Genomic DNA, 11,421 nt, shown 5'->3' on the forward strand with positions numbered 1-11,421 from the left:
GTAGTTTAGAAAGCCAGCAGGCTATGGTGTGCCAAGTCAAAAGCTATTTCTTGTATTATGTGATACCACTTGGCCAGTGAGGAAGAGATTCTCAGGGAAGGGTGGAATCTGTCATAGTTTGATATTAAGGAAGTGAGAAATGCCCAGGCTGTGTGATAGAATGGTTGTTTCCACTGCATGGAATAATGTGAGGGCAGAGTCAACAAAACAAGCCCAAATATCAACCCCCCCTCTCCTTTTTGGGCTTAGAGTGAAATGTACAGCATTTCTAAGACCCTGGTGAATGAATCTCTTATGATTTGCAGTAGGGCTGAGTTCTCTAAATACCAGAATTGGCAACCAATTATACAGATTGCTGAATTCACAGCCTGCTGTGCTTTTATGAAGCCAGGCATTGATAGGGTTTGGGCTTAGGACAAGTGGAATGGTCCTAGGAGAGGATAAAAGCTCTCTAAAACATTGGGTGCAAATAGCTCATGCCCTTCCTTACCAGAGAAAGCTCGGTAAGGGTGGCATAGCTCCTGCTCACCCCACTCCTCAGGCTGCTTAGCTGGAGGGCAGGGATCAGTCTCGCCCAGAGGGTGAAAAGTAGACTCTGAGTAGGAAAGAGTCTTGGATCCACTCAGAATTGCAGAAATGTGTTAATTGACACCATCCAAAACTTAGGGAATATTTGTGGGAATGGATTTTTGTGGTGCCTGATCAAGGAACGGGAAATGTAACTTTGGACCAGGCTGATCTTCGTGGTATAAAGTCACTTACCAGGGACTTAGCATCCTCTATGCTAGCTCCAGGAGCTGGCTGGACACTAACAGTTTGCTGAGTTGGCTATTGCAAACCTGGACCAAATCTGGCCCATGTGAAATGGAACTTCAAGGCCCCAAGTCCCTTGGCGTCACAGAGAGGAAGGGATTCAAAGATTCCTGAAGCCAGGATGCTGGATTGGATCTTTTGTGCCTTCTTCCCACTAATTCCTCTAACGATGGCCTTCACTCTTTACCCTTGCTTTGAGGAATGTCTAGATCAGAAGTGCTGTTGGGTGCAGGGGCTGCAATTAGAAATGGGTTCCCTGATCTCAGAGGGGAAGAAGAATGCAGAGGTGTGGGAGGCCAAGTGTTAGCATTTAATTCTGAGACATTAAATGAAAATGATCATTATAACATTCAGTAGGCTCTGGATGAGGCAAAAACTCAGGAAGCAGCACCCTAAAAAGTTAAATCAAAGGCAACCCCCTAAACCTTTTCTTGATTTGTATAATCAACAAAATCTAAGGAACAAAAATGAAATCCAAAAAACACTCACTTGCTCTGGCAAAAGAAAGTCCCGACTGAGCCACTGTAACAGATCATCACCCAACACTAGGCTGGAGTCAGTATATGGATCTAAGTTCCTTTGATGGAAGGATGTGCTACTCAGCCTGCTAGGCTACTACCCGAGTGTAATGTAAATATTTCCCTGTTTTTCTTCAAAAGAACCTGTGGCATTTACTGGGGTAACTGGATGCTGGAGAAAGAAAAACACCCAAACCTTTCCAGGAACCCTGAATGAAGGCTTTCATCCAGAAACCCTGGATGAGGACTTTGAGCCGATACCAATTTCTTGGGTTTGAGAGCACCACTGTAGGCTTACCTCCCCTGAAAAAAATAGCCTTTTGACTTTTATCCCCTCCTTGGAAGCCTGGTGGCGATTCCAAAGTTAATCCTGTATCTCCAGTTTCTGAGTGATAGTTGGGAAAGATCCCATATTGGCTCCCTGACCCATGGAGTAAGGGCCGGTAGGCTATGTAAAGGGAGTTACAATGTTGATGAGGGCGTCAAGTGAACACTCAGTTTGTGCCACACACAGAAGGCAGGGAGGAGTGCAGGTAACCTCATGAATTCCCTCGGGCATCTCCATATGGCAGCAGGACGACCTATGGCTCCAGTTCTCTAGGAATAAAGAGAAAACACTTGGCCTCCCACACCTCTGCAACTTAACAAAGAATGCCAACCAGTTGAAGTGCTGGCCAAAGGCAGGGGCACCAGGAAGAGGGTCACAGCGAAGGAATGTTACAGGTGGCGGCTGCAGCCTCATGATCGTGACAAGCATGAGGAGGTAGCAATGGTCTGTTTCCTCTTTGCTGGATCTTTCTTTTCCTCTCCTCTAGTATCACATTATAGAGGGGTGTGCTGGTGGCAGTTACATTTGTCATCTATTGCTTTTGTTACAGGATGTCGAGATAGGATTGGTGGTACCAGCGGAGAAGCAAAAAAGAGCTGGATTCATGAACAGGACCTGACTCATGGGGTATCTTCCCTTTGGGGACAGGATTAGTGTATTTTTGGTTATATACAAGTCTTTTTCTGTTAAAAACATGGATAAAACTGTGTGAGAAGAAGGGTGAGGAAATGCGTGGTATGCCAGGCATCCCAGGGCTGGAAGGTAGCAGACACCTGTTTTTGTCTGTTAATACCTCTCCTCTTTATTTTGGTGACAACACAGGGCCTTTCCTTTGGGTAACTACTTTTTCTCCAAGTGCTTCAAACATGAATCCAATACCCTGTCCTCCATCCTCATGGGGGAGGCATGTGACCCTGGCTAAGTCCGCCCCTCTCCTGAGACTGGAACTGGGAGCAGAATGATACTGGGAAGGAAGGTGACTGGCGGTGGATCAGTGTCCAGAGCAAACTGCTCGTGAGCCCTCTACGGAGGTCCCTCGAGCTCCCTCATTCCTGTATTTCCCATGGCCTTGCCCGTCAGCTCTTCCTTCTATTGGATGAATTTCACAGATGCCATTCTGTAGTGGGCTGAATAGTGACCTAAACGTGTTCATAACTTCATCTCTGGTACTTGTAAACGCCACCTTATTTAAGAAAAAGAGTCTTTTTGCATATGTGATTAAATTATGGGTTTTGAGGCGAGATCATCTCAGATTATCCCAGTGGGCCCTCAATGTCCTCACAAAGGTCCTTATGAGACAGAGGCACTGGAGGATTTGACACACACAGAAGGTGAGGTGATGCCAGAGACTACAGCGAGGCAGCCACACGCCCAGGAAGGCTAAGGAAGGCAGCAGCTGCCACGCACAGGAAGAGGCAAAGAGGGGTTCTCCCTTCAGGCCTTCGGAGGGAGTGTGGCCCTGCCCACACCCTGATTTTGATTTGTAGTCTTCAGAACTTTAGGAGAAAACATTTCTGCTATTTAAGAATCTATTCCTTGAGTGCGGCCTTTTGACCAAAGTCAACTTCTATAGAACAAATCCTTTTAATAAAAGGATTTTGTTCTGTGAAGTTTGCATTCAGTCCAGGGGCTGCATGCGGGGATCTGGAGGGCCACATGTGGCCTTCAGGCTGCAGTCTCCCCACCCCTGGTGAGCCATTACATTTGTGATAATTTGTTACAGCAGCCGCTGGAAATGAATACTTTCAGATACATCCATCTTTTGCTCAAGGTAGCCAATTTCTGTTGCTTGCAACCAAGGAATTTTTAGTTGTAACAGTTACTCATCGTTTTAATGGTTTACTGTGAGGAGTTACCCTCCACCTGGATTCCTGTCATTTGCACCCTCTTTCAGCTGGTGCAATCGCAAAGCCTGTGCCAAACCCAAGAATGGAAGCACAGGGTGTGGAGTCCAAGTCATTCCACATGCTGCCCACCCTCCCCCATTGCTCAGAAAGCACGCCAGGAAGCCAGCTCCACATAAGCAGAGGGCCACACTCTTTATTTGCATAACGGGTTTCACTGACACACAGAAGTAGGAGTTGGGTCTGCCAGGATCACACACAATCTTATGGTGGGTTCAGGCCATGTGATTCTCTCCTGAGCTTTCTCCATCCAGCTTTATGGAATTGTTTGTTGGATCACAAAGTATGGAAGACATCTGGCTTCTGGGTATGTCTGGCAAGACTGAGAGTGGTGTATTCAGATCTTCTCATCTGGGCCTGGATGCTAAAAGGTGAGTGTGTGGGAGGGCTGATGTGTGCTGAATTCACCAGAACCCCTTTGGCATAGCTCCAGCCTCTGCTCTAATCCAAAGACCCAGAATCCATGGGTACATTGGGGACCCACTGTATTCTAGGCCTTGCATATGACATAAGCCCTTCAGACATGCAGTTTCCTCTGTGTGGAATACTCCTCCCAGGAACCCCCTTTGCCTGATTAACCACCTGTCTTTTGATGGGAGGTTAAATTGTTACTTAATCAGGAAAGCCTTCTCTTACCTCCTTGGGCAGTGGTCCCTACTACACTATACCCATTACAGTTCCCTGTATTCAGCAGAGTGCACTATTATATATTTATGTGATTATTGCATTAAAGTCTGTCTCCCCTACTAGTCTGTAAGCTTCACAAGTACAGGGTTATATATTTTGTCCACCATTGTATCTCTTGAGCCCCGTAAGCAGTCAGTAAATCAGAGGCCAGGTGGGTAAAGTAAATCTGAGGAGTGGCTGTGAGCGTCAGTGACAGCAGCGTGAGTGTCCCTGTGTGTGTGGGCAGTGGGTAGGGGAGATGCTATGGGGTCCTGGAGGGGGCCTGCCTCACCCGAAGAATTCAAATTTCAGCTGAACAAAACATGTCTACAGGCTACATGTGAAGCCCTAGTTTAAGGTCCTTCCAGTAGATATTTGTTGAATAAGTAAGTGAAGACCCTACAAGGAAGTCACTGTAAAAACTTCAAGAACTAAGCAGGGACGGAGAGGCAGAGCTGAGTGATCCTCCTTTTCAGTCTTGTTTATGCCCTTTTGAGGACGGGATCTCTCTCTGCTATTTCCTCTTTGTCCTCAGTGCTTGGCCCCCTGGAGGCTATACAAATTAATCAATCTGGGGCAGCGCCTGTGGCTCAAGGAGTAGGGTGCCGGCCCCATATACCGCAGGTGGCGGGTTCAAACCCGGCCCCGGCCAAAACACTGCAAAAAAAAACAAAATAAAACAAAACAAAAATAAATTGATCAATCTATTCAACATTTACTAAATGCCTACTCTGCACCAAGCCTGGGGTTCAGACACCTTGAGGTTCAGTGTGATGGGACAGAGAAAGCCACAGTCAGGCAGTGGCAATAGAGTGATGGGTGCTCTGGCCACAGTGTATGAAAATGACTAACCTCAAACCTCAGTAAGTGGAGAGAGGATTTGGCAGGGGAGTATCAGAACTGTGCCCGCAGCAAGGGCGAGGGGGCTGTAGCTGGCCAAAAGTCTTAAGCATTGGCATGGATGGTCACTCAAGGCAGAGCTGGAGGTCTGGCTGGTGGGCAGAAGGGAACTGCCAAGGTCAGACTGGAGGGGTCTGGGAGGCAGGTGCCCAGCATGGCAGCCCCCTGCCACCAACACTTCAGAGCTGGGCTGGCTTGAATTCAGTGCCCCTCTCCTCCACTTGGCTTTCATCTCCCTCTGAGTTAGAGACTGTCACCATTTGACAGATGGGCTACAATCTGGAGATGGGGGCAATGAGTGGCCCACTTCACATGGCAGGTCCTGGTACAGTTGGGTCCAGACCTCAGGCCGCAAGCCAGGGCCCTTTTAGAGTTTCTTTAATTCAAGTCAGCCCTGGGAAGAAGATGCAGGAGAGTATTGCTTAGCAAATTAAACATCAGCTAAAGAGGCAGTTCCCTTCTCCTCTCCCATAAAGACTCATCTTTGAGAGCTGTCTCCTGTCAGACCATGGCTGAGATCCAAGGCTCCTTCATCCCAATCTCCTGTCTGGTACTTTCCTTTACCTTGAAGGGGGTTATTCACCCTAAGAATAAACTCTGGGAATCCACAAACCCTCTAAAGCCTTATGCAAGGTCAGAAGAAAGAGTTGATGGAGCATTGGTCCCCACAGACCTGTAAGCCTGGATTCTAGACTTGACTCTGCCACTTCTACTTGAGTGAGCTTGACTGAGTCTTGGCACTTCTGAGCCTTAGTTTCCTCCTCTGTGAAATGGGGTTAATTCTCATCCTCCAAGGCAGGGCCAAACACAATCTGGCTAATACTTAGGAGGTGCTCAGAAATCACTGGCATCCTTGTGACTTTCTCCCTCTGGATCATGCCTGCTTCATGGACGGCTCCCAGCCTGGTTTACAAAGTTGCTCTCAGAATCTCAGGTAGCACTATCTCCAGCCTTTGGAGGAAGGTACACAGCCTCTGAGTCTGATATCTCAGGCCAGCACGAGTGGTCCCAAGAGTCTCACTACCATGAAGAACTCAGGCAGGGGAGGAATCTCTGCTCTGTTCCAGCTGACTGTAGGGGTATGGGGAAGGGGGTAGTGGATCCCCGGTTTTAATAAATCTGAGGCTTTGGAGACTGACTGGGCGCCTCCAGGTCTGCAGACCTTCCTTCCTGAGAGGTCTCTCGGGATGTCCCCAGTGATGCCTCTGACACCCCGTCAACGCTGCTCAGCAAATCCTCAAACTCCCGGTGGTCGCTGTTGCGCACAGCTGCCTCCAAAGCCTTCTGGCGCTGGTAGAAGTGGGAGAACTTGTTGAAGATGATGGTGATGGGGAGTGCCACCACCAGGATGCCCCCTAGGATGCAGCCTGAGGCCGCCAGCTTGCCAGCCAGCGTCACCGGCACCACATCCCCGTAGCCCACGGTGGTCATGCTCACTGTGCCCCACCACCAGCAGGCTGGGATAGTAGCAAAGCCCTCGTCCTCCTCCTTCTCAGCTGTGTAGGCCACCCCGGAGAACACCGACACGCCCACGGCCAAGTACAGCAGTAAGATGCCCACCTCACGGTAGCTGTGCTGAAAGAGAATGTAGGAACCCCAGTCAGAACTGGATGGGTTTACAGAACTGGTATTGAACATATGGGGAAACTGAAACAGAGTATAAAGGACAGGTCCAAAGTCACCAAGCAAGGCAGAGCTGGTTTCCAGACCCAGGACCCCTGATTCCCAACTAAGATCTTCCAACTGAAATAGGAATCAAAACTCCTTGGGATTGAACACAACCTTAATTTCTGTTGTCCAAGGTACCGACTAGGCCACCATTGCCACCATAATTTTGGGTTTCTGGTGACTGGAAAGCTTATGATTTTACTCTTGCAGGACCAAGAAAACCATGTTTATATCACATAATGCAGAGTTGGTTTCATGAACTTTTGATTGGTTTGATCAGTACAAAAATATTTTTTGCCCCTCTAGGAAGGTGAAAGAAATGTAAGTTCCCCAGACCACCCACAAGATGCACTTTGCTAAGGTTGTGTGTTGCTCTGTCCCTGAGGCCTCACACTAAGGCAGTGATTCTCAAAAAGGTGAGAAGGAACAGGGGACATTTGGCAATGTCTAGAAACGTTTTTGGTTGTCACAACTGAGATAGGTGTGCTACTGTCATCTAGTGGATAGAGGCCAGGGTACAGGCTGCTAAACATCCCACAATGCACAGGACAGCTCCTCACATCAAAGAATTATCCGGTCCCAAATGTCAACAGTGTGACACTGAGAGCCCCTAATCTGGAGCAGGGCCTCTCAGACTGCAGTGCATGGAGGAATCACATACACATCTTGTTTAAAAGGCAGAACCAAACCGAGTAGATCTGGGGTAGAGTCGGAGAGTCTGCACTTCTAGCTAACTTCTGGGTGACGAGGAAGGTGCTGGTGGTCAGCGGCCTCACTTTGAGCAGCAAGGCTCTCCTCTGGCGTATCTCACACCTGTGCCTTGGACCCTGGCAGTTCCCATGAATCCTCTTATCCTTCCCTGCAGACAAAGCTAGTAGTCTCCTGCCTTGGCTCGCTGCGTGGTGGAGGCGAGGCAGAGGAATATTTTCTGTAGAGATGCTGATGGAATCTGGGGGAATCAGGAGGTCTGGCTGATCAGTTACCTGCCCAGTGCCTAGGACTCTGCTCAGGTCACCTGCCAGCACCCAGTCTCCTGCCACGAAGGCATGCAAGAGGCTTCACCAAGCTGTGAGTGGACAGCATCTTTTAGTGTCTTCTGGGGACCCTCAGCAGCAGGGTTGCATCGAGTGTTAGAAGACTGAGCATGAGGCCCTGGAACCAGGCATAGCTGGGTCCTTTTCTAGGCTCCACCACTTACTTCCTAAGGAACCTCCAGCCAGTCTTATTGCCTCTTGGAGCCTCAGTTTCCACATCCACATGAAACTTGCCCCTGCTAGCTCCCTATGCCCTTGGGATAAATCCCAAAATTGTGGCCAAGAGTTCAGGGCTCTTCAGTACCCTGCTCCACTTCTTCAATCTCACCTCCGGGTACCCTCCTTCCCTCCATGGCCCCCTCCCAGCCATTCATCCTGCTCTCTTTCAAGGTCTTGGCACAAACCGTTCACTTGCCTCCCTCCCCAAACCACATTAATTCTCCCCCACCCCAAGTGTAAGCTTGCCAGGGCACTGGTTCACCCCGGTGCAGGGCCTGGCACAAGGATTGTGCTCAATAAACTGCAACCAGGCTTTTAAAAGCCAACCCTCCAACCTCAGCTGCTTCATCTACGGGAAGAGAATAAAATAATAGCATCTTCCTGAGGAAGTTGTCTTAAGGGCTAAATTGATAATGGATGTGAAACGGGCACCGATTTAGTGCTCAGTGTTAGCACCAGGGCTATTTCTAGACTTTGCCTGTTAAGGGTGACCTATGACTATCTGTGCCCTGGATAATGCCAGAAGAAAGGCTCTGGCAGAGAATCCTCCTCCTTTGCACATTTGTATGCTATGTATTATTTGATGTTTGACAGATGTATCAAAAGTGACCTTTGTCTTTCTGTTGATTTGGAAAATAAAGACAAGCAAAGCTAATGCTTCGGTTTTCTCCCTAGGAAATAGAGACGACCGTGAGCTCTTCCTTACAGGGCTGCTGGGAAGGTCAGACCAGATGTGAAACTGCAGCTGGCAGCTCGCCCTGGGCCTGGCGCAAGGGATTGTGTCTCAGTTCAGTGTGCGCCTGGACGTGACGGGCTTGTTAAGTTCCCCTGCTAACCTGCCGGTGAAGACACCTGCCTCCTCCCACCCCAACGCTGCCTCAGAGGGTCCTACCTTGAGCGTGGCCCCCAGCGAGCGCAGCCCGGTTGAATGGCGCGCCAACTTGAGCACACGGAAGATGCGCATGAGGCGAAACACCTGCACGACCTTGCCCAGGTGACCAAGCTCCTCTCCACTCGCGCCGCTCTGGTTGCCCCCGAGCGCCACGCCAGCCAGCAGCGTGAGATAGAAGGGCAGCACGGACACAATGTCGATGAGGTTGAGCGGGTGGCAGAAGAAGTTGCGCGTGCTGGGCGCCAGCAGGAGGCGCGACGACACCTCGAAGCTGAACCAGGCGATGCAGAAGTATTCGAGGCGGCGCAGCACAGGGTCATCGCGCACGCCTTCCGCGCCGCGGCCCGCGGCCACTGTAGCCACGGCGGCCGCCGCCTCGTGGGGCTGGTACTCGGGCAGGCTGTGGATGCACATGGCGGCTATGGAGGCGAGCACCACGCCGATGGAGACGCAGCTGAAGAGCTTGCTGGGCAGTGAATAGCCCGGGTTCTCCATAGTCAGCCAGAGGCGGCGGCGCAGGCGGCCGCAGCGCGCAGCCCCATAGCGCGCCAGCTCGCGCTGCACGTCGGAGATGTCGTCTGCACACGGGTCCACGCTGCTCGGCGTGTCGCTGTCCTCGTCCCAGGCGCGCGGCCGCGTTACGCGCCGCTCCAGGTAGCGCGCCCGGCAGCACGCGGCTAGCGCGTTCTCTCCCAGGCCCCAGTAGTCAGCCTCCTGGCCGAAGGCGAAGACGCACAGCTCGTCGAGCACGTGCAGGCGGCCGGTGCGGTAGAAGTGCAGCAGGCTCAGGAAGAAGCCCGGGTGCCGATCGAAGTAGAATTCGCCCGCCGCCGCGTCGTAGTCGTCGCACAGGCGCCGCGCCTGCTCCTCTGACCCCGCGGCCTGCAATCGGCCCAGCCGCGTGCCCGGGAAGCGCGCCAGGGCGCGCGCGCTCAGCCGCCGCCGCACGCCGCCCACGTTCACGCTCAGCGCTTCGTCTCTTCTCCGCCAGGGGATCCCGGAGTTCGGCACCTCGCAATCAGGCACCAGAGACTCACTCCCCAAGGCTGCAGTGTTCCCGCCTGCAGACACCAGAGGGAGGCGCTGAGGAGGGATCCCCAGGCCTCCCGTCCAGAAAAACCATGTTAAAATCCCTGGCTCCATCCCCTCAGCCAGGTGGTGTTGGAAGCTGTGATGCACCTGGTATGCAGTAAATGCTCAGTAGGTGTCAAGTGCATTCTAGACTCAGAGTCAGGCCTGGGTTTGAATTTCCCCCAACCCCAAGTGAGGGGAGGTATTTTCAGCAAATCACTGACTTCCCACGCCCCTGACAGTTTTCTTCTGGGGAAAACAAATGCTGACATCTACCTTGAAGGATTACGAAAGCGATGAAATGGTAGGATGTCCTGGTACCTGGTGGGTGCCCATATAGGGTGTCTCCTGAACCTTAGTTTCCTCCTCTGCGAAATGAGGACGTTAATACTTACCATCTATAATTGCTGGGGGAATCAGTTTAGACCAGTTGTTCTCAAAGTGTGTTCCCCGGACGAGCAGCATCAGCATTACCTGGAAATTTGTCAAAGATGCACATTCTAAGCCTGCCATAGATTTACTGAACCAGAAACTCTGGGGTTGGGGTCCAGCAGTCTATTTTAATAAGTTTCAAGGTTAAGTTTGAGATCTACTGGCTTAGAATTACGTAAAGCATCCGTCATGATTAGACCTGATCATGAACCGTGGCTGTCTTGTGTGATCTTAGGCAAGTCAGATCACCTCTCTTGAGATTGTCAAATGAAGATAAAAATAGTCACCTCTAGATGTGGTTAAAAACATTAAATGACCAAATATATGTATTGGGCCTGGCTCACAGAAAGGGTTTTCTAAATTATACAGCTGTGACATTGTCTTCTGACATCAGGCAAATCGGTTTCATATCCACTTGATGCACTGGGGGCCTTGAGGAAGATACTCTCCAGGTGTCACTTCCCTGCATAGTGCACAATGCAGACAAAAGCGTCCACCTGCAGGATTAAGGTAGATTATGGAAGTGCTCAGCCTTAGTGGACACTCAGGAAGGACTCGGATCTTTCCATTGTCTGCTGACCTTTAGCTCTGCTGTAATTGAGGGCTAGTGACTCACATCCTGATTCTTGGTAATGTCATCTGCACTGTGGGTCCCGTAATGCCTACTTCCCAGGGTGGACTGAAGATCAAGTGTGCGTAAAGTCTGCCCAATACCCAGAAGGGAGCCCAAATGCCCTTCACTGGGCTTGGTATTAAGCTGGTCTTTAGCTCTGTCACTTGTCTGATCTCAGGCCACAGTTTTTCCTGCTCTAGGTTTTAGCTCTCTTACCTAGGAGAATGGGGATAATGCACTTTGGATGAAGTGTTATTGTATGTGTGCAAAGCCCTCAGAACACAGTAGGTGCTCAATGAACATCCATCCCTTGTTCTTCCCTCTGGTCAGACCTGAGTTTGGATTCTGAGTCTGTCACTTGCT

General features: G+C 50.5%; 1 protein-coding gene across 1 annotated transcript; it reads right to left on the reverse strand.

The window, feature by feature from the left end:
* Window positions 1-3,557: 3,557 nt before the first annotated feature.
* On the reverse strand, window positions 3,558-10,558 carry KCNS1 (potassium voltage-gated channel modifier subfamily S member 1). Its single transcript, XM_053574818.1, has 3 exons — window positions 10,409-10,558; window positions 8,943-10,003; window positions 3,558-6,704 (listed from the first exon to the last, which is right to left on the reverse strand). Exons 1-3 carry the CDS (start codon window positions 10,524-10,526, stop codon window positions 6,240-6,242), a joined length of 1,644 nt encoding a protein of 547 aa, XP_053430793.1. The 5' UTR covers window positions 10,527-10,558; the 3' UTR covers window positions 3,558-6,239.
* Window positions 10,559-11,421: the final 863 nt, after the last annotated feature.

The sequence above is a fragment of the Nycticebus coucang genome, chromosome 21 (genome assembly GCF_027406575.1).
Source record: "Nycticebus coucang isolate mNycCou1 chromosome 21, mNycCou1.pri, whole genome shotgun sequence".
NCBI classification, from domain to species: Eukaryota; Metazoa; Chordata; class Mammalia; order Primates; family Lorisidae; genus Nycticebus; species Nycticebus coucang.